The sequence below is a fragment of the Hyposmocoma kahamanoa genome, unplaced genomic scaffold, assembly GCF_003589595.1.
Source record: "Hyposmocoma kahamanoa isolate Upper Pololo Valley unplaced genomic scaffold, ASM358959v1 240, whole genome shotgun sequence".
NCBI classification, from domain to species: Eukaryota; Metazoa; Arthropoda; class Insecta; order Lepidoptera; family Cosmopterigidae; genus Hyposmocoma; species Hyposmocoma kahamanoa.
In genome coordinates, this window is record NW_020653757.1 from 1,655,822 (window position 1) to 1,682,048 (window position 26,227).

The 26,227-nt window shown below is 34.6% G+C and overlaps 3 protein-coding genes across 3 annotated transcripts in view; 2 read left to right on the plus strand and 1 right to left on the minus strand.

The window, feature by feature from the left end:
• The first annotated feature begins 2,685 nt into the window (after positions 1 to 2,685).
• Positions 2,686 to 6,077, plus strand: LOC113228753 (zinc finger protein 431-like). Its single transcript, XM_026462118.1, has 2 exons — positions 2,686 to 2,889; positions 3,568 to 6,077. Exons 1-2 carry the CDS (start codon positions 2,686 to 2,688, stop codon positions 5,710 to 5,712), a joined length of 2,349 nt encoding a protein of 782 aa, XP_026317903.1. The 3' UTR covers positions 5,713 to 6,077.
• A 1,636-nt stretch (positions 6,078 to 7,713) lies between these two features.
• Positions 7,714 to 16,163, minus strand: LOC113228768 (zinc finger protein 624-like). The gene is made up of 3 exons (XM_026462142.1): positions 15,698 to 16,163; positions 11,639 to 12,388; positions 7,714 to 9,195 (listed from the first exon to the last, which is right to left on the minus strand). Exons 1-3 carry the CDS (start codon positions 16,001 to 16,003, stop codon positions 7,936 to 7,938), a joined length of 2,316 nt encoding a protein of 771 aa, XP_026317927.1. The 5' UTR covers positions 16,004 to 16,163; the 3' UTR covers positions 7,714 to 7,935.
• A 599-nt stretch (positions 16,164 to 16,762) lies between these two features.
• LOC113228745 (thyroid receptor-interacting protein 11-like) overlaps positions 16,763 to 26,227 on the plus strand; it is a 73,931-nt gene continuing 64,466 nt past the window's right edge. The window contains exons 1-2 of the mRNA XM_026462109.1: positions 16,763 to 17,072; positions 24,466 to 24,519. Coding sequence (XP_026317894.1) covers positions 16,902 to 17,072; positions 24,466 to 24,519 — 225 coding nt within the window. The 5' untranslated portion in view covers positions 16,763 to 16,901. The remainder of the gene's footprint in view (positions 17,073 to 24,465; positions 24,520 to 26,227) is intronic.

Genomic DNA, 26,227 nt, shown 5'->3' on the forward strand with positions numbered 1-26,227 from the left:
TGTGTGTGTGTGTGTGTGTGTGTGTGTGTGTGTGTGTGTGTGTGTGTATGTGTGTGTGTGCGTATGCGCGTGCGTGCGTGCGTGCGTGCGTACGTGACTTCAATTTCTATTTACGTATGTACAACATGGAACTTTCAAATTGAAAATTACTTACCCTTACCCTTACCGTAAATTACGGACCCTTGGAAAACATGTGGATAGGGACCCGGAAAAGTATCGATACTTTTCGGTATTGAGTACTTTTCCTTCCCTTTTTGGCAAGTATCCTATTGGACACAGAGTCATTAGCGTATAAACTTTATAGTATAATGCTTAGATATATACTATATGTATAAGGTGCTGTTGGATAATTTTCTGAAAAATTTCAAATGGTGGAAATTTTTCCGGAAAAATTCCCGAAAACTTGAAAAAATATATTTCCCCAGTTCGCATACGCCAAAAACAGGTACTTAGAACTCTGCGAAATCTTGACGTGAATAAAGCTAGCGGGCCAGATGGAATTCCAGCGGTAGTCCTACGTAACTGTGCGCCTGAGTTGTCTCCTGTTCTCACACGCCTGTATCGCCTCTCACTTGAGACTGGTGTAGTTCCCAGGTCGTGGAAGCTTGCAAACGTGGAACCTGTGCTCAAAAATGGAAGTAGAGCTGACACTGTCAATAATAGACCTATCGCAGTCACTTCCATACTCTGCAAGACTATGGAACGTGTACTCAACAACCGTCTCCTGTCATATTTTGAAGACAATGACCTCCTCAGTGATCGCCAGTATGGATTCCGACGATCTACCGGGGATCTTCTTGTGTATGCCTGTCACATATGGAGCGAGGCTATAGAAAAGCAAGGCGAAGCACTTGCAGTGTCTTAGGACATTTCTAAAGCCTTTGACGGGGTCTGGCATGCGAGGCCTTTTAAGCAAGCTTCCATGTTATGGGCTGACCTTTGCAATTGGATCTCGGATTTCTTGAGTAGACCACTCGAATGGAACTGGAAGGCTACTCTTCCGTACATATGGCGATAGATCGCTGGAGTTCCTCAGGGTTCCGTATTATATTGTCTGCATCTCTCTGTCTGCTGCATATCAATGATATGTTAATTTCAGGTACCTTTGCGTATGCTGATGACAGCACAGTTGTAGATAGGTACTTGACCAATGCAAAGGTCAGAGGAGAGGAAATCCAGTGTTGTCGAGAGTCCATGGTTAGCAGCTGCCCAGCCACAGTATACGTCTTAGCCCTAAGGTCTCCAAACAAATGTTGCTCCACACTATGGACAGTTTTTACTGGCATTGAAAAATATTTAAAATTTGAAAAATGGCATTGAAAAATTTTCAATTCCATTCAAAAAGTTGATTTTTTATTTAATGTAATTTTGTTTGTTACTTATTTAATGCGAATCTTCGGATTGTTAAAAATAGCAATAAACTGTAATGTAATCATATTTCTAGTAGAATACACAAAGTAGATTACACATAAATATAAAATACCAACTCTTCCTATAATAAAACTAATATACAAAAATATTTTACTTTGTTCATAAATAGGTTTATAATAACTGCTGCAGATTTTTTCATCCGCCCTTTCTACTAATATAAGCACCTACGACCCTTATGAGTGAGCAAAGAAAGTCATCCTATTTCATTCACTCCCATCGCCGAAATGGCCTGATTTGAAGAGAACTACAACAAGTGGCGCGCTCAGTCACCACGGAACGGAGATCGCGCATTGTATCAAATACGTATGTCGTGATGTGAGTGACGGGGATAGCTATTGGAACGGAGGAACACCTATGTGACTCTGGAACGTCGTTCCTTCGGAACGAGTCACGGTGATACTGTGTGACAGCGGATCATCGTGATTTTTTCATCGTGACGTTATTTATCACCCACCTCTACAATACTCAAGTCTGCTCAAATCCTGGCTTGAGCATTGAGTAGAGTTCTGGAATACGACCCTAAAATTTTTCTTCTAGGAAAACTAACGGTGTTACAAAACAAAAATATGTAACACAAAATGTTAAGAGCATTCAAAATTATTAATCTGTTATTAATTAATATTAGCTAATGATGCACCATTAAATAAACACAACATATCGAAAAACGGATTAAAATTACAAAATTACCATGTAATGGACACTACACCACGGAGCAATTAAGATGAATGATTGATACATTGATAGAGTCATTGATCCGTTAACCCGTTGACTCGAACGAAGGTTCTATTAAACGAATGCTCTATCGAACAAATGTTCCACGTGACAAATGACCCAAACGAAGAGTGAGAAGGCGAACCGTGTCGTGATTGGGGACTTCGCGTGAGCGAACGAGACAACAATAATATTGGGAGTTGTTGAATAATGTCTAAAATTACAACAATAAAGGAGAATATTGCGTGCATGACCTATAAACTCTAAAATGATCGGGTTATTTAGTAACCGGGTCATCGGGTCATAGGTGCTGTTCGAATCGTTTTGGTTCGATCGAACACGATCGACAGTGACACACATCTACTGTCATTGTCAAAGTCAAAGTGTGAACGTTAAGTAAAAAGTGCAAAGTGGTAATAAATTGGTATTATCTTCCTTCTGTACTTTCGTATTTATTAATTATGATACGCATCTACAATTTTTCTTAAATACCGTCTGAATGCCTTCTAACACTGACAACAAAATAATATAACCTCGACAACCATGACTTCCAATCAAAATAATTCAAAAACGCAATTATGGAAAAAGAAGATAGAGCAATTGCTGTTTTTGAATAAAGTATGTGGCGTGTGCTTAACGAATAAACAGGAGATGATGCACTGTAATGATATTTATCGCATAGAAACTGAAAATTCCGCTAAGGAATATTTGTTGAAGGATATAATTGATGATACATTTGGACACCAGGTATGTTTTTATTATTAAACTATTAGCTTAACACTCAGATAGCTGATGTCGAAATAGAGGGAGATAGTGGCCCCATTAGTGTAATGGATTACACACATTATTTTTTGACATCAAACTCTCTCAATGAAGATTAAATTACAGATGATAAAACATTGACAGAATTAGCATTATTCATTTTGTCAAAGATATTTTTATGCTACCACCTCTGTGGTCGAACAGTCACCTTGCTGGTCTGCCAAGCAGAGTTCCCAGGTTTGATTCCCTTATTTCTCTCATGACTTTGGGTGTAATTTATCATTGTCTATGTGTATGTCCATGGCACCTGTTGCGATACATGATTTTCGTAGTGCGGGGCTATAAATCTGTGTTACATTATTATTTGAGCATTCGATAGAACACAAATATTATTATACAAGGAAAAAAAGAGATGCAGGTGAAGACCTTGACAAAGTTATTTAGATCAAAAGGGAAAACATCAATATTGTATCGCAACAGGAACTAAACAAAGTCAAAGTCAAAGATTATTTATTCCATAGACAAAATAAATTTACACTTGAAAATGTCACATTTAAGCTACTGCACACAGAAACAGAAATGATTGACAATTACTCCACTGATGAGAGGTATTTTAAAGATAAGATATAAGAAATAGCATTATCCATTACTTTTCAATTCCAGGTCTCAAACCTCCTGGCAGCATCATATCTCTGCAGCACATGTGTCACAAATATACTGAAAGCTCATCGTATGATAAGTGACATTCGTTACAACTACAAAGTTCTTCACAAATATTTCACTATCATATCAGGACATGCAGAACACAGTATTTCAATGAAAAATGAGCAGAAACAATTGATGTTAACGATAGACAACGTTACGAGTCTCAATGTGCCATCTACGGTCACTGTAGCCGACCAGTATAACGAGAATGGAAATGTAACACAAATATTTTTATGTGAAGTAGATGATTTAGACTTGTCCAATAATCTAGAAGAGCAAGTAAATAATTATTTGAAATATGAATGCCCATATTGTGGTAAACAGATCAATGATTATCAATCTCTTAAAACACATTTAGTTAGCCATTCTGAAACAGCATTTAAGTGTCCAAAATGTGGGAAGAAGTTCAGTGTTTTTGAAAAATATATTAATCACAGAGACAAAGATCATTCAGAATCTGTTTCATTTTGTAACACATGTCAAATTATTGTTCACGGGGAAGGTATAGAAGAACATGAAAATGTTCATAACGATCAAACATTTATTTGTGACACCTGTAAAGAAACTTTTATGACTAAATCTGCTTTAGAACGGCACATTTCAACAATTCATGCACACGTCCAATGCCAATATTGCTTTAAAGACTTCATCAATGAATTCAAGCTAAACCATCATAGATGTCTTTTTAAATGCTTAGAATGTGTGGACAATTGTTTTCATGAAGAATATTTGGCATCCTACAGAGAGCAGTACTTGGCAATGGAGAAGAAATTCAAATGTATCAAATGTGATTTCATGTATTTGACAAGGAGTCAACTAATCTGTCACGCCAATGAGGAACATTTGTTACATTTTCCATTTTTATGTGACTTGTGTGGAGATAATTTTCCTTCCAAACCGCATCTTACAGCGCATATGTATAAGAAACATGTTGATATAGACATTCTTAACCCAACAAAAAATGGCTTTGATGAATGTACTACAGAATGTGATCAATGTGGAGATCAATTTGATTCTGAAGTAGCTTATTGCAAGCATATGAGAAAACATTTAAGTGAACAAGCTCAATGCTTGTATTGTTTAAACACTTACAGCAACATAGCACGCTTAAATTTGCATTTAAAGATTAAACACCCCGAAGAATTAAACAACAAAAGTTTCATTTATCAATGCACTATGTGCCCAGAAGATTTTAATTCACGACCAGAATTCCTGAATCATATTGCTTCTCATCCGGAAGGTACTGAACACAAGTGCCGTACTTGTGGGGATACATTTCCTTCAAAGAATGTATATTTCTCTCATGTTCGAAAGCATACAATTAACTATGATAGAGAATGTCCTATATGTTTTAAAAAGTATACTAAACATACTATTGCTAGACATTTAAAATCACACATGAGAGAAAGCAAGACAGAAAAATCATCAGACTCGTATAAAAAAGGAAAACAAATCTCATGTGACGTATGTGGTATTTCTTTGCACAATGAAAAAGCATTAATAAAACACAGTCAAGAACATAGTGAGTGTCAACAATGTGTACATTGCAACAAAATTGTGAGCTTTGTATTGTACAAGAAACATTTACGAACACACAATTTGATTGATGGGAAAAGATGGAAAGTTTGTAAATCATGTCCTTACAAAACAAAATTCTCTGTATGTTTAGAAGCTCATGTTAACAGATTCCATTTACAAGTACGTCCTTACGAGTGCACGATTTGCAGAAAGAATTTTTATTCAGATTATACATTGAGAGGTCATTTATCAACTCATAATTCAGAACGACCAGAGTTATACTGCCACATATGTGGTAAGAAGTTCATAAGTAAAAAAGCTCTGGTATTGCATACAAGGTTACATACGGGCGAAAAGCCTTACCCGTGTGAATTATGTGAACAAAGGTTTTTGTCTGCTAGTAGGAGACGACAACATATGATTCGGAAGCATTTTGAACCGAGCGTAAAATGCGAACTCTGTCACAAGACATTTTATACTAAAAGTGATTTGAGGAGGCATGTAGGAGACTGCCATGGCGGGGGAGAAGTGAAACGGAAGAGAGGGAGAAAATCGGAGAATGTTCAAACTTCTAATGCTGACTAATATATTATATTCTTTAAAATATCAATTTGTTGCATTTTCAGTAGTAAAATTTTCGTTCGGACAGACTAAAGCGTCTAAAGCCTTAGTGCCTGATAATGCACTTTCAAAGATAACAGTATAATACATACACTTAACATTTTTCATTTGTTTATTTACTGTTTACTAAGTACTATACAAAGTTTTGATTTCAGCAACTTAAATTGCAAAGAGAAGAAAATATAAAATCTAGTTTCAATTGAATGAGACAGTTTTTATTTACATTGTCTACACCTACAGGATAGATTCTGTATATTACTAAATCTATGGTCTACACATAGTTATATAGATTTAAACAAGATCATTGTATTTAAATGTATACCTTGCCACTCGTCTTAGGTTTTAAACAGATGCAGTTATTTAGGTAGGGATGGTAAAATGTCTCTGGTAACTTGTAATTCTTTGTATATGAATAAAAACAAAGTAGGTTACCAATTTAATTCCTTTTTATTATCTTAATAATTACAAATAGTGTAAACAATTATTTTATACAGAGGTAGGCATAAAGTTCTTTGTTAATTAATAATTATTTAGATAGCAATAAAACAGAAAATAATCAATACAGTTCTATTTATTCTCTTAGCATTTACAAATAGTGTAAATAATGAGAAATAGCACAGAGACCTTTGATCAAGTTAGCGTGTAAGGAAAAGGCTACAGCAGATTCCATATAAAATGAGAAAAATAATATACAATCTTTAACACATCAAGTGTAATACAGGTCTATCAATATAATAAGACGGTTCGAATGGTACCTAACAAATGCTGCAATGCAAAACATTTTTTCGTTTAAATAGAAAAGTTGGAAAATAAAGTTTAATTGATTGTAATAATGAATATTATAATGTTTTATTACCATGATGTTCATTTAATTTCGTGAAATGAATTTGTTTGTATTAATAATAATTACAATAAAATTCAATTAACCAGTAACCAATTAAAATGACACTGAATTTGTAAGTTAACTAGTAATTTATCTATTCAAATAATAATAAAAAAAATATCATTAATAGATAAATTTCTATTTATATATATATTCTCACAGTAAACACCAAAAAAATACATACAGAACAGCAATAAAACCATGGCAAATTTAAAAATAATTAATTAATTAGACATGCTATTTAAAAATGTCACTAGCAGAGTTCATAATTTCGATAGCTCCAATTAACACTGTGCCAACTTTATTTTTTGGTCAATATCTGTTATTTTTACAAACAGCCATATATGTTTACTAATTTTATGATCCCCGAATTTTGTAAAAAAACAAAAACAAAAAACGAATTTATGAAAAATTTAAGACTGGCCCAAAAATTTGGTTGGCGTAGGGTCCATTGGCAGTATGGATTAAGTACAGTCAAGAGCACGTCAAGCTTGTACTTTTGGACCGTTCTTGTCGTTAGCGGCATAGAGTTGGGTTTAAATCTTAAGTGTCGAGCTTGACGTACTCTTGACCCTGTACCTACATTTCATCTTGCAACGAATTCATTTTGCGTGGAAATGGGACGAAATAGATGTTTTGCATTTCAATGAAAATTACAAATGCTTAGAAAGTGGTACCCACATCTTTGGGGTTAGGAAACCGGGACATTTTAGGGGCTTCGTTGATAACAGACTTGTAAATGGTATATAAATTTTAAAAATATTGTTGATTCGTATAGTTATTTATGCCTAGATTAACCATTTTCTTATGCATGCTGAGAATCGTGTTATATACTTAGACCTTTGCCACTGACATAAAGTCTTCCAAATACTATAAAGGTAATAGGACAGGAAGGTATCACGGAGAGTGTGCGATGGAATTACACGATTTAATTCCGCCTTCCCCTTTTTATCATCGGGGGACTAGGCGTAGGCTTGGCTTCCACCCCTATGTTGTGGATATTCCAAAGATTCGCACGAAACGTTACGTTTCCACATTTATATGGCGAACGGCTATGTAGTGGATATCCCTGCCTGCAGACTTGTTCCCTGAACGTTATAACTCGGACCTTTTCAAGGCGAGAGTGAATACGCATTGTTTAGGTGTGCATGCTCCATCGTCGACCTCATCATTTCAACAAAAAAAAAACCAGGAAGGCCTTAATAATGAAGATACCACCACTGACCATAAATAATACTTAATTTATAAACACAATAAGATAAAGCCCACGCTTTCATTGTGATCCAGATATCATAATTGGTCAATCAGAAGAAAAAATGAACCATGTTCACATGAGTTTTAAGCCCAACCTTGTTAACAAAAACCTTTTTGCATAATTTACAACAAAATCTACCACCGTGCCATTTGTTCATATGTTTTATGACTAAACTCTCAGAATAGAACATCTGTGAACATAATAAACATTGATGCGGTTTAATTCCTATATGTTTTCTTATATGAATGACGAGTTGTTTTCGGGATTTCAAAGCTTTTGAACAAAATTCACATTTTTCTTTTGAACGCAAGGAGTGCACTTTTTTATGACATTTCAGATTTTTCTGTGTATAAAATTGTTTCTCACACATGTCGCAAGAATAAGGCTTTATTTGTAGATGGGTTTTATTGACATGTATCGTAAGTTCATTATCATTCGTATATTCTTTTTCACAAAAACTACACGTTTGTTTTTTATTCTGTGCATGTATGTTGAACTTCATTGCATGTCGTTCCATGTGCTTATTAAAGTTAGCTTGTGAACTAAAAACTTTGTAACAAAGATCACATCTTCTAGATTTATGCTTTCTTTCATGTAAATTCTTTTTACTTTCACTTGAAAACGCTCTGCCACAAGTTTTACAAGCATAGCACATTTTTTTGCTTAACAAATGCACCATTTTCATATGTTCGTGTAAGTTGAACTTTGATGTGAAGTGCAATAAACAGATTTTACATGTTGTTCTTCTAATTCTATGTTTCAAAATGTGTATTTTTAAAAAGTAATCAGACATGAAATGCTTATCGCAAATTGGACATGTAAATTTTACTAAAGGCCTCGATTTTCCACCTTTCTTTGCAACTATTTTACTGTCAACATCTACTTTTTGGTAACCATTAACTAATATTTCTTTATTTTCTGTTACCGTTTGCTTAAGAATTTTTTTACCGTTTGATTCGTTTTTAAGACTAGTTTCTTCTTCGTCACTTTCACTTTCCGACTTTATTCTAAATTCGTCTTCTAAAACTTGAACTTGGAGTTTACTCTCATCAATTTCTTTCTCATCTAGTAACAAATTGTCATCAAAATCATCTTGCTGTATAGGCATGATACCATTATCAGCAATCTCTATAAATATCTTGTCTTCGACTCTCGGTAAATTATTTAAATTCTCTAACATATTTGTAAGGCAAATATTAAGTCTTTGCCGTATATATCGAATTCTGTTTGTAAATATGTACGAAATAATAGCATGATCTAAGCATTTTGAACATATTTTGTTCCCAGTATAGTTGTGTAGGAGATTCATCTGCAACAAAAAAAGGGAAAGGTTGAAGCGGATTCATAACATAAATTACATATGTAGGTAAAGTGGTTTGTATATTAACATAAAAACAAAGCAGAAATAAAGTAAATAAAAGTATATAGGGGTAAAAAATTAATAGGATGGGAAATTCTAAACAACATATCAGTGTAAGTAATTTGCAATGTCATATTTTTTACTTTTCTGACCTTATAATATGTTAAATCTAACCTATAAACTTAAATATAACTTATGTTTTATATCCTCTTCAACATGCAATCAATTATTTACTGTTTAGAAGTTCTTCTCGAAGCTTTTTTGAATGGTCTCAAGTTCTTCTTTTCATCCTGAGATCCTTTACCAATATTGAACTGGAGCATCAAGGGCAATTTATTAGAAATGTCCTCAAACTCCATATTTGTATTGTCAAAACTTAAGTTTGAGATGTTTAAGTCATATGCTTGATGCGTGTTATTATTGTTCATATTTTTAACCAATTTTTGGTCAATACTTTGTCCAACATTTATGTCCCTACCAACAGTTGTAACAATATTTTCTGAAATCTCCATATCTTCAAATATTTTAGTTGGCAATTGTTCATTCATTTCTTTTTCCATAGAAAATGATAAATCTAGTTTATTATTTACTTGATTTGCAAAATTTACTTTAAATTCTACATTTGTTTTTCCCAGATCATATATTTCAGATGCAATGTTGAAATTAATATTATCTGTAAATGCAGAGACATTTTTTATCACTTTCTGTCCAAATTTTGTAGCAAATTTTTTATTGTGTCCCCAATTAAACTTAGAAACCGATGTTACTGAATCTAAAACATAATGGTCACAACACATGCAAGTTTCTCTGTTCATAGTGTTTACAGTTAGACAAATATTACATTGCCATTTGGCTTTCTTAGCAGATACATTGTGAGCATCCCCTACAATTTTGCGTTTCGCACATTTATTATCTTTTTCAAAGATAATATTACTTGAGGTGGCTTTACCAGTGATTATATGATTCACATCGAAATCTTCACGCTCTTTGAGTTTTAATATGTTTTCTGATATTTCAAATTCACTATCTACAATGGTAGATATTTTGGAAAACGAAAGCTCAGTTTTTCTCGAACTCTTGCAAATGTCACAATTATTGTTATTGAAAATCCAGCAGAATTTACAAGGCTTCTTTTCAGTAGCATTGTCGGAAGAGCTGATCTGGCAGATTTCTCTTCTATTATACAATTTAAGTTCTTCATCCTCATTTATTCTAGCAACACAGTCTTTGCAAGTAGGCTTCTTGAATATCCAGCAAATTTTACATTGTTTCACCTCGACATTTTTGGTTTCAATAAAACTGTCGGTGGATTTATTATCATCTATAACATACTCTGGCTTTGAAAATATGAAATTTATATTTTCTTTACCTGGTATATGTTTTTCGTATTTATTTGCCATATCTATATCAATGTTGTGTGGACCACCCTTGTGACCACTTTCATCAAAATCATAATTAATACATGTCACTTTACCATTAAATCTTTCCGTACCACTTTCATTATTGGTATAATCACTTGTTTCAGCATTCTGTCCATTATTACTTGTAATCCATTGATTACCTTCATCAATAAAGTCATTATCCATAATTACTCGTTCTAAATTAATTAAAGGTACAGCAAAACTAAATAAATATGTTTTACCATACTCTTTCTTTTCAGTAGATAGTATTATAGGTGCTGAAATAACGTAGTTTTGTTTTGAATATGACTTTTCATCTTTAATTTTCTTAATAATAGACATAATGTTTGCTTGATAAGGAATACACAGATCTTGGTATTTGTATTTTTGTTTCAGCTAGAAAACACAATCAAAAGTGTAATTATTGATATTGCCAGATGCGATAGTAAATGCATAATAGAGGATGCACTATTGCACAGGACTGTATATAAGGCATAACCACAAAAAAATCAATAGTTACATATAAAACATACAAAGGTACTAATTTTACTTAAAACAAACATAAGTCACAATTGGCAAATAGAAAAACGAGATTCATAAGAGAACAAGCAAAGCTATAAAAAAATCTATCTTGTTAGAGTTGTTAATTCAGATTCCTTGTCACAATATCAATTTCTGCATGCTACACCCACGAAAAACGTTATATTTTAATAGCTTTGTACAGTCAACAGCAAATCAAGCTACACTTTTGTTTGAATATTGCCTCCAGTGCAATGGAGCAACATCCCTTAATGTGTAGCTTGATATGCTACCTTCTGTACAACATTCAAAATATTTCTGCTATGCATTCATCAATGCAGATCAATTCTAAATGCGTCCATATAGTCATCAAGCCAGCCTGCTAATTATGACTTAAATGCTATGTGTTCAAAAATACAGATATTTTAAAGTGTGTTGAGCAATTTAAAAATGTAATACATAGAATACATTACCTCTGGCACACTAGCACCAAGAATATTAAATACACTCCGTTCTCCAGTCAATTCAGGGTATCCTCCATGCAAACATATTGTCTTATCAAGATCTGTCATCTGTGATTTGTTGTCTAGACAAACAGAACATAGAGTATCCATTTTACGTTTCAATAATTGCTGCAACACCCTTCCAAACTTATGTTTTTCTATATGCTGTAAATGTATATGGTAATCTTCACTAATATACCCACATTCTTTACATTCAAAAGCCTTTTCAGATTCAGATATTAGTTCTAAATTTTTATGTGACCGTAGATGTTTTTTCAAATGAAATTTCTTAGAAAACGACTTTCCACATAATCTGCAGTTATACCACATGGTTTTTGGATGAATCATTTCGTGATTTACTAAAGATTCTAAATTTGGTAAGACTTGCCAGCATCGTTTGCATTCTAGCTCCGACATCATTGTTTCATTTGTCAAAGGTACAGCACCAGAATTTATAAGGTAATGTATTGGGTCAGCATAATCAATCACATACTTATGTTCAGTATATAATATGTTTTGATTGGGGTTTTGCTTCTGCCTACCCCTTTTCTTAGTACGTTCTAAAGGGTCGAGCTTCTCCAGTTTTTCATACATGTCATCAAAACAGTTTCGTAATGCGCGCTCTGATCGTTCACATTGTTGGGCAAAAAGATAAAAGCGTGTGGTTTCATTTAGACATTTTTCACAGATTTTGTTTGGAAAATTTGGGTCGTCCACTACCTGAAATTGTATGGAAAATTTGTTTTCATAAAGAGTGCAAATTTTCATGTTACCAATGTAGCTTTAGTGACATAAATAATATAGAGGCACAAGGTGACATTATTTTTTTAAAGCACTGTATAGTATGTAGAATATTATTACCTAAAAATTTTATAACCAAATACACAATAATTATTTTTCCAATGAATCAAACCACATCTATACATTTCAATGCTGAAAAGGTAAAACGTTTGACATGCATTTGGAAAACATTACAAGAGAAAAATTTACTCTAAAATATTTTTTTTTATTATTTTTTTCTAATTTTATTTGTTAACCCTTAATTACTCGCGTGGGGTACATTTGGACCCCAACGCAAGTTTCAACGACTTTATTTTCTTAAAATTACCACGTGTGTTGCCCACGCGCTTAGTAGCTTCCTAGAACAACCCCCACGCCATAAAACAGTCGCGGGCATGACCTGGTAGTGTGCGGTTGTGTCTGTATAGTGCGTTTGGGGTACGCTCGGACCCCACGCGAGTGTATACGTGACTTTTTTGGAGGTAAGATTTTTATTATTTTTTTGTATTTCTTATTTTTTTAGTTCATATATGAAATATACGAATATTTTTTGTTTCATTTTAGGGTCTCAAATAACACACAATGAGTTTCCACCACAATCGTTCACTCAATAATCGGCAAATTGAAGAATTTTTGGAAGAGGAGGAATTTTTTGATAGTCCTTCTGAAGAAGAAGGCGAACAGATAATATTAGATAGCAACCACGAATCGGAATCTGCTCAAAGCGCTGTCAGTCAGTGGAGTAGTGAAGATGAACTGCCAGTGTATTTGTTGCCGGAAAATGACAGGGTACCCACAGTACATAGTAGAAAAAATTCTGTCTATGTTGGAAAAGATAAAGTAACTGAATGGTCTAAGTTACCACCAAGAACTAGTGTCAGAACTCGGAGCCATAATATAATAAGAGAATCCGCTGGACCTAAAGGACAGGCAAGGGCGGTAACAACATTCACAGAGGCTTTCGTGACTGTTTTTACTAAAGAAGCATTGGACCTGATTTTAATTTCTACAAACATGTATATACAGTCGGTTCAGGAAAATTTTGGGCGCGACCGAGATTGCAAGGTGCTATCTTCAGAGGAGCTATTGGCTTTCTTTGGTTTACTTTTAATGTCAGGGGTTCTACGCTCATCGCACTTGAATTACAAAGATTTGTGGGCTACGGATGGCACAGAGATAGAATTTTTTCAAACTACAATGTCTTGCAATCGATTTCTATTCATACTAAGATGCCTACGTTTTGACGACCGCAATACTAGAGAAGAAAGAAACAGCCTGGATAAACTAGCTGCAGTAAGAGATTTATGTGAGTTACTGAATGCGTCATTTCAGAACAATTATAGCTTATCAGAAAATGTAACTATCGATGAACAGTTGCCGGCTTTTCGAGGAAGATTTTCAGGCTTAGTGTATATGCCCAGTAAACCCAATAAATATGGGATAAAGCATATTGCTGTCGTGGACTCTGCATCGTATTACTTACATAAATTTGAAATATATGCTGGAACTCAACCTAATGGGCCATTCAAGCTTCCCAACGACACAGTAAGCCTTGTAACTCGTATGGTGGAAAACATTTCCGGATCTGGCAGAAACGTCACGATGGACAACTGGTTCACGAGTGTTACCTTAGCAAAAAATCTTCTCGACGACCATCGTTTGACCATGGTTGGAACATTACGCAAAAACAAGCGTGAGATACCTTCGTCCTTTCAAGGATCAAAAGAACGTGCAATCTGTTCAAGCCTGTTTGGGTTTCAACACAACCTTACATTATGCTCATACGTTTCAAAACCGATGAAGGCAGTCTTACTTCTATCATCCATGCATCATGACGACAAAATTGAAGAAAGCGATAAGCGAAAACCTGAAATAATAAAATATTACAATCAAACTAAGGGGGGTGTTGATACCAACGATCAAATGTGTGCATCGTATAATGTAGGGCGCCGTACAAAAAGATGGCCAATGGTCATATTTTTCCATCTATGTAATGTTAGTGGTATCAACGCATACGTGATATATAAAGCCATGGTGGACCACAATATAACCAGGAGAGTATTCTTGAAGCAATTGGCTGTGGAATTAGTAAAACCACACCGAACTGCTCGAAAAAATATACCATATTTGCCTCGAACACTACAAAAACGCCTGAGGCAAGACGAGGAACTTGCGACTCCTGGCCCATCTACACTCTCGACTCCTTCAACATCTAAAGGCAGGTGTGTCGTGTGCCCAAGGTCTAAGGACAAGAAAACAAGGTCCCAATGTGGGAAATGTGTAAAATTCGTCTGCAAGGATCATTTAATTACATTGTGTACAATTTGCTTTGAAAAAAACAGTTCGTAATTTTTTTATGTTTATGTTATTTTTGCTTAATTAGTTTAATTTTTTTTTGATACCAAATGTTCATTTTTGTGTTGATTTTTAAAGTTCTTTAATAAAACTATCTGATTTTCTATTAATGAAGTTTTATTTTCACTTTAAAATTGGGGTACGCACGGACCCCACGCGAGCGTTTGTGTAACTTTTTAGGCGCGAGTAATTAAGGGTTAATTATATGGAAAAGCTGAAACTTTCTACTTTTTTATATAACAAATAAAATTAGCTTTTTTTCTTAATAAAATACTTTTAATCGCTCTTCTGTAATATTTACCAAATGTATGTTGAACATTTTACCTTTCCAGCATTGAATTACGTATTTCACATACTGCTAATTCATACTTTATGTTGCACGAAAGAAGGCTCTTCGAACGACTTACCAATCCTTTCCTGTATATCTGGCACATCCTGGACAACAATCAACTACCACATTATTCCTATTAACAAATGCTTTCATCATGATGGTAAGCTTTTTTTTATAAAATATCTAGCGACGAAACGAACATGTAGTGCGTCTGATGGTAATCTAAATGCCTGTCTTATGGACAGGCGCAGACAGTTGCAGTACCACTCAGAGTTTTAAATCGAGTTCCTCTGATGAAAAATCTGAGGGGCACTGCCACTGCGCCCGTCACCCTGAGACGTAAGTTGACAAGTCCCATGTGCCTGTAATTTCACCAGCACCTTTACCCTTAAAAACCGGAACACAGTAATGCTGACATTACTGCTTGGCGGCAGAAGTAGGTAAGGTGGCAGTACTACCCTGGACGAACTCTTTCGCAAGGAGCTCTACTGCTACTAAATATGCCATCGATACGAAAAGAGGGAGAAGTTTATACTTTATAAAGCTCTCAGTTTTTGTCTTACCTTAAATGGGTGGAAAGTAGCAACCATATCTCTTATAGAGATTTTGTACAGAGCGTCTTTGCCACTAATATGCATTATCTGGTCCAAATCATTAAGCACATTGGTTACATTCATACAATATCGGCACACTTGTCTTTTTAAAGTACCGTTTAACAGTAATTCTACTGCTTTCTTTGTCGTCAAGGGCTCACGTTTCACCAGTATGGTAATGCGAGTCTTATAACATCTTTTCTGAGTTGTTTTAGGGGGAATATTGCCAATTTTTGAATATGTTTTCAATGGTTTTTGGGTGAGCGTAACTTCCATGTTTTAAGGTTAGGTTTTATCTGAAAACTGTAAAATTGACTCCTATTTTTATAGTTTTAAGAATGTAATTATTATTAAAGTTAAGCTAATCAATAATAGACTTGGATTCAATGTATTAATGTAAATATTGTTAAAACTACAAACAGTAAACGGCTATAGTCGGAGGACAACGTCACGTCCAAAAATTGGTAGTTATGATAATGTCCTACTATATCTTTCAATTTGTGGTTAATATCACGTCCAAAAAAAATAGGTACTATTTTTTTTTATTCTTTCCAAAGATTATAAACATAATCCCTGTCAAGCAACTTTTTTTTTTAACAAACTTTATGGCCAACAGATAAATCAAGTTTACAGATAACGAAACTGCTATAAATAAAGAAATAAAACTATTTTTTAATTGAATGGCAACAAAATGATGTTTATTTTTTCGTACAAACTTTTGTATTCAGAAGAATTGTTCGAAATAAAGTCTCTCTACGAGTGTCATGCTAAATATATAGGAGCATTTGAACTTTCAAACTTTGGATATTTCCAGTTTTATTTAAAAAAGTTATTGATGTTTTTTACTCAATAAATTACTACATACTTTCGATATTAGTTTAAAGGTTCTTGATATTTCTTATATTTACGGAAGAATCGCCTGGGCACATTTAACTATTACACCCTGTGTAAGATCATTGGTGTTCTAGGAATTACTGATTACTTTCAATGAAGAAACCCGACGAAACGAACGAGGCCCTGAAATGTCAAGTGCCGACTTGTTTTGCCAACTGGACAAAGTCCTGTCACTATTGCAAAATAATGCAATATTCTTATTGTTTACATCTGCTACATGTCCGGATTTCCTTTGCAAATCGTTAATAGTGATATGTGATGATAATCTACATTGGTTACAATGTCTTGGTTGAATTTGAATCAAAGTTTAAACAGTCTAAAGGGACAGATTACAAATTTCGCTTCAGAAGTTTTATCCGAAGGTGTTTCTCCCGTTTCTGGCGATGAAGCTGCTAACACAGACTCTTCTCCTAAGAACCTAGAAGAGAAATGCCAAAAACAGGAACTCGAGGTAAGTTTTCGCAATATCTATAGCATCTTAGTTATGTTTGGTATTTGACAGATGTTTATAAGGTTATGTTATGAAATTTATAAACTTAGCTATTATAATTTGGTTTGCATAGCGCCCCCGCAAATCTAGTTAATCTTCCTATTTGTTTAAACATTTTTATAATCGTAGATTCTCAGCGTGTCACTTTAAAATGGATTTAAAGTTATTTTTTTATAGTGTATAAGTATAATTGTATATTGAGTATCGCAATTTCGCGACTCGTGATTAGCTAATTCCCTTATACGATAATAACGCGTGTACATTAATTGTCACCTCGTTTTCATTGGTGCATTTTTTATTGTACCTATAGTTGCATTCATGTAACTAAATGTTGCAAGTTAATTGTAGTTTTTTGAGATAATAGAGATTGCACCACACAGCGTAGCTATGTCAGTATTTAAATTCATTGGATGTTTCCATTTGAATAGCATGTTGTCTATTATTTTTTAATACAACATATTTTCAGATTAGATGTTTATATCTTTAGTTACAGCTCTTATGAACTTGTTCTATCAGTGAGAATTCTTTGAGAATGTTTGCTTTTAAAAGCTGAGTAAGGTGGTACAAAATTATTAACACATTCAGACTGGTGTGTACCACTGTGGTGGAGAGTGGTCCATCAGTGGTCGCACACCACTTGACTTTTGGTATACTAAGAAACCCACGCCGCCATGAGAGAAAATGCTAAATTTAACTGTCAACAACGGGCAACAGTCAAATTTTCAGGAGCTTGGTATTGTGTAATACAGTAAAACAAATCAAGGTTAAAAAATTATTTATTTGAAAAAAGGACTACAAATGTACTAAATAAATAAAAAAAAACATAAATAACATAAACCAAAACATTTGTTGTCTGTAAAGGCTGGTGCCTAAACTAGGAGACTCTGTGCCTCCAGGCCTCCACCTACGGATAAAATATTCTGAAAACAATGACTACGACAATAATTATTCATATGAGAGGTAAGCAAAAATTGAATTTAAACAAAGCACAATTGTAAATAAAAGAAAGAACAATTAAATTTAAGAATTGATGGGGCGATGATGCACTGCTGGTGGCCACGTGAGAATATTTCCTGCTGAGCAGCTAATAAAGGTAATTGTGTTCCCGGTCAGAATGTGTTAATAGTAGAGCTACTTGTGAAACACGTCATACAGGGAAGTACGGCCGCCTTACATATTCCTGTCGTAATAATGTAACCTTACTGAAATTTGAAGGGAAAGGCGCTGGTGAAATTACAGGCACATGGGACTTGTCAGTTTTATTTCTCAAGGTGATGAGTGCAACGGCAGTACCCCTCAGGTCTTACGATTTAAAGTCAGGCGCACAGTTTGTTCGTCCCATCATTTAATAATGTTAAAAAAAATCACAATAAAATGAAATATCTGTATTGCAAAATTTGCAAAGAACATTTTGAAGAACTGAAAATGTTGCAGTTAATGCTAGTGCTAGTGTTAAACCATGATGATGACGACTATTAAATTAAAACCAATTTCCATGTCATGTTCACTTGGTTCTTTCTGTAATTAATCTACTGATACGGTACTAAAAGTATGGGGGAAATACTTTATCTGAATATACCTATCCAATTACAAAAACAGAAACAATTTTTTGTTTTCAGTATTTCAAATGTTCATTACGTGGCGCCATCTATAGACGGATAGTGAAACTTTTTCAGTACAAATGGCCAATAAGTTTTTATGTCAACCAAATGATGACGCTAGCTTTTTTTTCTTAATATTACACGAGGTGTACGTCAAGAGGTTAGTTCAAGACTTGGCAAATATCTCTTCCGCTTTCGTTATCAGCAGCGAAACATTTGTCAAGGATAATACATACAGTTCGATAACCTTTTTACCTGGTTCTATCGAAGCCGAAAAGCGAGTATGACGTTCACTTATATGCATTTAACGTAACCTCACCTCTACATCTCGCACTAACATGGCACTGCTATTACAATAATATTGTAACTCAAAATATGTGAAATTCAATATTATATCAATACTGAATGTAAAATATGATTCTCTACACGTCAACAAAACCATCGTTAGAATATTGTTACAAATAAGTAAAAGATATCTACTTAACTCCCAATGCGTCACACTTTATGTGATCGAGTTTTGGTCAAAACAGTCTTTATTAAAAAATGTGAAATATTTTTTCCTTTTTTTTTAAAAATATATTTGACAAGTAGAAATTTGTTTAAGTGTCTGTAATAAACTATAACCTATATACATAAATTTTATCAATCTTTCACGGGAAGTGAGTAATTCGTTTTTCATGGTTTCTGAGAAAATACACTTTTTGAGTTAATACACTATTGTATTAACAGTGCGAATTATATCAGAACCGGTCTCACGTGTGCCGCTTCTGGGCACGGGTCTCCTCTACGGGCTTAGACCATTCCCAGCCACTCTGACCCAATGTGGATTGAGCACTTTTTACCATACGTTTTCCATGTACATAGGTTTCATCACGATTCACCATGACCAGGCATAGACAACAAACCTTATCATACTTAAATGTTCAATAATCTCAGTACAGAGTTAAAAAGGTTCGATTAAGTATTACATTTTTTTATAAAAACAACCGACCTGAAAAGTTCGTGGAAATACATCTGACAGATTTATTGAAATCGGTTACCGGAAAGTTCGCAAAACCGGATTCATCCCTAGTTTGAGTGGAATATTTACTTCAAAGTTAAACGGGACCACTACGGAGGTACCCTCTTTCAAACAAAACAAGAATCATCAAAATCGGTTCACAAATTATCCTGTAACATACATACAAAAAAAATACAGACTAATTGGGAACCTCCTCCTTTTTTAGAAGTCGCTTAAAAATATACATTAATATAGATGTGTGTTCTTATGATATCAAGTAACGTGAGGAACAAGTATTTTGCCTGATGGTAAACTACACGCCTGTCCGTAGTAATTGCAGTACCACTTAGTGCTTTAAGTCACAAAAATCTGTCGGGTAGCCAACCTTTGAACAAATGAAAGGAAAGTTGGCTCCTTGGTTTAAAATAAAATCTAATACATCATAAAATTGAATGCTATATACTCAATAATTACAAGGATAAAAGTGCAGTGCCCTTGTCTTTCAAAACCAGAACGCAATAATGCTTACATTACTGCTTGGCGGCAGAAATAGGTAAGTCGGCAGCACTTCCCTGGACGAACTCTTTCACAAGGAGCTCTACTGCTACTAAAATACTGGTGTCATAGGTGCAGAGAGCGATCGCTACAAATTGTTATAAATCACGATAAAGCCTGGATTTTGAGTTAGTGTGGTAGTGGTGAATGTAATAATGTTCATTTTAAAATTCCAACCATGTTTTACGATTGATTGAAACGAATGACGGTCAAACCCGCTTTAACTCTACAATGTGTACTAAGCTCTAGTGATGTCAAAGCGCTCTTTCATGCTATACGAATTTTGTTGTCCCGATTTCTTTCCCGAACCTAGTTTATCAAAATGAGTATGCAAACTTGTACTATAATTCAATATTCTTCTACAGTTAAGGTTACATCAAGTCAAGTCACATAACGTTGAATTTAACCATGATGCTACTGATAATAAATACTGAACTAACTATGATAACCTAATAAAATATACCCTTTTTAAATTCTAAAATAAATTACCATAAATATGCTTGATATGGTCTTGACTCTGTACGTACCGTAACGTGGTTGGTAGAAACTATGGACGTATTTATTTATTCATATTATAGTCTCTGAAGTTGCAAAACCACAGAGGCAGATGGACCGATGCGATGAGGACGGCTTCGCAAAAGTGGACAAGAAGAGGAAGCCCACCAGCCGTAACCAGTGTGGCACAGCACCGACAGGACCGAGCTTCCTGCTGCGTCCGGCCTTACCGACGACGCTGCTGTACCTGTCGCGATAGCATTACTCCACGAAGTCTGAGGAGATAGTGGAGTACATCAGACATAAAGCCAAATACACCCTAAGAGTCGAGCGGTTGGAGTCCCGCCACAACGTGAATTTCAATTCGTTTGTGTTGAGAGTACCGACCGAACATCTGTCCACCTTCAAGAAGGAAGAATTTCGGCCGAAGCGTGTCTTATATCGGCAGTTCCGCGGCCAGTTACCTAACACCAGATTGCACCACTCGTCGCCGACAAGTGCAATTCGTGTAGATTAGTTAAAAATAGTGTTTTTATTGTATTGTATGTATGTTAGTCTTTAAGGTATATATTATATGGGTCGTGTGGCCTGAACTAAATAAATAAATAAAAAATATATATACAACTTAAACTAACAGTAACAAAAACGAAACCTGTAAGCCATAGTCAATATAGGGATGAGTCAATCACCGTCCAAAAGCAGGCTGACTTTCGATCGCACAGCTTCGGGCTGTGAACGTCTACAAGTCCATCAACCAGTCGATGTCAAAGATTTCAATTGAGAACTACTGAACACGACACTATCATTAATAACATTTAAAGATTTTATCAAGGGTAGAGCCTCGTAGAATGGTGTCCGCCTTAGTGCCTCTGTGCGAATTAGATGTAGAGCGAACAGAGGGTGTCGACGCCTGCGTAGAACGTACCGTGGTATTGGTGGGATAAAAAAAGGGATCTGAGCCAATAGAGACTGAGATATCCTTCCAGAGATCTGTAGGATACCATGCCGAATAATTGCAGTGTATAATAATAATAATAATAATAAAGAAGAAGAAGAAGCAGACTATAAATGAAAAATAAGTAAATACGCTGATCTAAAGGATGAAGTGTCTTTGTCTGTTATACCAATTGTTCTTTCCACAACAGGCATTATTCCTAATCATCTTCTCCATAGCCTTAAATTATTAGGGTATAAAGAAAGCCTCTACCTAACCCTGCAAAAAGCTGTAACTTTAAATACATGCCGCATCGTCAGAAAGTTCATGCAGATGGAAGAGGACGAAGTAGGATCTTATTACACAAGCACCACATACTCGTAGATACACGCCATACTGCATTTACTTGACTTAGGTCTGTAAATGTGGTTCAAACCAGCTAACAAGCTGAGAAGACTAAAGAAGATAACAATCGAATAAAACTGATTTTTCGGAAAATTTTGCTTAACTTAATGATTATTATAATTATTAATACAAAGATCGAACACTCAGAAAAAATTCCTTCGATCCCGCCGGATTCGAACCGACGTCTTCTAGCACACCGTGCCAGACGCTATACGATCTAAACCACGGAACCAAGCAGCGGACGTCACGAATTTTACGAATCCGGCCGGATCGAAGGAATTTTTTCTGAGTGTTCGATCTTTGTATTAATAATTATAACAAACTAGTGGAGTAATTTCACATAAAAATAATTGAATACCAATTCAATAATTAAAAAAATTATGATTATTTTATTCGAGGGAAGTTTACTCAATCGTGTTTCGGGCCCCATCGCTACCGGTAGCATCTGTTTCGTTATTATTAAAAAAATCAAATTTAATTCCTATTTCGTATTAGTGTGGTCGTAATACATCAAAACTTCAAATTTGGGTCTCACTTGACCCTAATTCCACTATGCTGTCGCATTATATGAGTCCCGACAATGTGCCGTTAACACTCCGTCTCTATTGCCCGCATGTACAGTCCGCTGGCTCGTAGGGTAGATACGCTATCTTGTTAGCACGGGGTATCTGTCGACTCGATAACGTTAGCTTTCGGGGAACCTGCCCGTTACTAACTAAAAGTCAAAGGTACATTTACCTACGTACGTTTGAAAGTTGGCCTCGTGTGAGCATGATGTCATAAAATACAATGAAAAGAATGAATAAATAAAAACAGCACATGTTAATAATTAAACAAACTCGACTACAGCATGTTGATACTCTGACATAACACGTAATGCTTAAAAACACAAAAAAAAGTTAAAAATACATATAGCTCAGCAAGAAGCATACTTTCATCCTCATCATTTTAGTACCAGTAAAGCACCTTATTTCATACGAGCCTGGTGAAATTACAGGCACATGGAACTTGCTACTTATGTCTCAGAGGCAGTAAGTCTTTGTGATTTAAAGCTCTGAGTGGCACTGCAACTCTTATGTTCGTCCCGTTACTTGATATCATAAAAAAAATCCTGGGTATGTCATATTTATATCAAATTGACAACACTCATTATGGACCTCAACATGTTTCATTGATTTTAATAATCAAAACAGATACCTACCACGTAAAAGGAATATAATTTTTGTACATAATTTACAAAAATATTACCAGAGGGATCACATTTTACAATCAAAACGTGCGGCCAAACTCGGCTATACTTTGCCTAAGTTTTGCCTTAGAACGCTTAAAACAACGTTTCATATATATTTTTTGTTTCGTCACATCTAAAAACACATTTATTCATGTAATCTTTCGCTGGAGACAAATGGATTCTAATTTATTCCACCTATCCCAAAAAAAACTTCTGAATTTGTCAATGACTGATACTGATCTGTGATTATAATTGCGTCCCAGATCCTTAAATAATCGATTTTCTTTGTTTTTTTTTTCTGTTTCTATTTTAGGCAGGGTATTTCAATTTTTTGTTTGTTGTCAATATTATTACTTTTGTAAACTTACGTTTTATAAATTTTTAAACGGAAGTATTTCATCAAGTCAAATTAAAGAAAGAGATCTTTAGCCTCGGATAAAGGAAAGAAATAATTTTGGTGAAAACAAAATCGCAGGCGAACGTTTCCATACATGCGTACGTAATGTATCTTATACGAAACGGTTTATAGCTCGGCTTAATGGGTGATTAAACGTTAAGAACGTAACAAAAGTAAAACATCTAACTGGCTGAAAACAGCCACATCATTGCCGCTCTGAAAAAAGAAAGAAATCGTACCACAACCAATCGCGCGGCGTCGTTTTGAATTTTAAATTTGGAAGATTATGCGCAGCCAATAGGTCAGAGTGGAATGTATTCGAATGCAAAGCGACATGGTTTATGTAAAAGTTATTGTGTAGTCCATGTGACGTTTTTCCTGTTATACACAGTTCATGCAGGGTGAAATTTAAATTGCAAACTTGCCTTTGTTGCTAATAGAGAATATATGATTTTATCTTATCTTAGTGACCGTTTTAGCACCGTCATTTTTCGAATTTGACATAGGCAACCTTTTGTGTTGTATCCGTATAAGACATATTTATTAGTCTCTGTGCTCACAGAGGGCAGGAACGATTTTCTATGCAAAATTATTGTCCTGATGAAATATGTACATACATCCCTGTATATTTGTACGCGAATAAATCAAACTACTACGTATAATAAAATTCCAAGCGAGGATTAGGAATCAATATACATACAGTATAATTTATTAACAAATTGCTTTTTTGTTTCAGATCGAAGCACTGAAAAAGCTCAATGAAGAACTGCAGGCTACATTGCAATCAGAGGTAAGTTTGTACAATTGTTTTAAGTATATGTTGGTCATTAATTTTGACCATTGCCTCTGGTTAAGATTGTAATAAACTTGTAAGACATAAAACAACTACACAATGTAAGTGGCACGCTATTCCTACATTGACTATTTGAGCTGAGAGATTGAATTAACCAAGAAATACATGACTGTCGCCGCTAGATGGCGCGAACCCTATTATACAAAACGCCGTCAATGTTACTATTTCTCTGACAAAGCCTTAGTTTATTGTCTCAATGATGTCTTTTAAGAATCGTTACAATGTCTAAAAGACTAGGTATTGATTAAGGTAAAATTAGGTATTGATTAAGGTACCCTAGGCTTTGAAGCGTGTGAGGTACACGCCGAGGAATTCATTGCACGATATTGAATAATTTGCTTTTTATAAATACAATACACTCTGTTACTGTAAAATAAGCTCATAGTCCCCTGGCGTATTCATTATGGGACACGGGAGAGAAAATTTTATTGAAATATCTCTGATAACTATCAAACTAAACTGATTTTTTCGTATTATACGAATGTAGTAAAAAATTTAAATTTTGCGACTTATTTTTCGAACGAAGTATTACATAGTTCACTACCGGTACATTCTATTTTCAGTGTCAATAAAAAAAAACAAGTTGAATGCACATTAAAATTATAGTTTCAAATATAAACAGGCTCGGTAACTAGTAAATTTCCTTACAAGTAGGGTCAACCTTAAACTGTAAATACCATGTAACGTATTCTATTTTGCAACTGTTTGTATTAAATAGGTATATCGTACACATGTACTATATTATAAATTTAGAATTCGAGAAGGTGACTTTGCACATTTTTTCTGTTACTTCATAACATTGTTGAATTGGAAAAATCCTGTAATAACATTGTTATAATGTTTAAGTAAATAAATAATAATAATGTTGATTTTTATTGAATAGTACGATGTTTTACTACTATGGTATTAATTTATTTTTTATGAAATTTTTCTTAAAATAATGATCGAGCACAAACAAAAATTCTTTCAATCTGTAAGGTGTCAAACTGTAATGCTAATCTTGCTAAGCTTGCTGCGTTTCGGTTTTGAAGGGTAAGGGTGCTGGTGAAATTACAAGCACATGGGACTTGTCAATTTCTGTCTTCTCAGGGCGACAGGCGCAATGGCAGTGCACCTCATATCTTTGCGAAATAAAGCAGCACAGCTACAGTTGTGAACAGGCGTATTACTTTGCTTACCACCAGGCGCACGAAATGGTCGTCCCACCACTTGATATCATAAGCAAAGTTTTTGGCAACAATGACTCTTTATTTTTTCAGGTCTAAATTTGTTTCCTTAACCGTCAAAGCAATAGTCAGCCATTTCCATGACACCTGTGATGAACCCGAAACATTTGTTGGTATAATAATAAAATTATTGTATCTCATTGTAACTTTTTTATGTAAAAACCGACCTGAAAAGTTCGTGGAATCAAGTTTTATTAATATCGGTTACCGGAAAGTGCGCGAAGACTAATTTTTCCCCTAGTTTGCCATTTTTGGATGTGGAATATTTTCTTCGAAATTTAAACGGGACCAATACTGACGTACCCTCTTACCAACAAAAAAAGAATCATCAAAATCGGTACACAAAGTTATCGCGTAACATACAAAAATAACAGTTGAAATGAGAACCTCCTCCCTTTTTTTCAAAGTCTGTTAAAAAT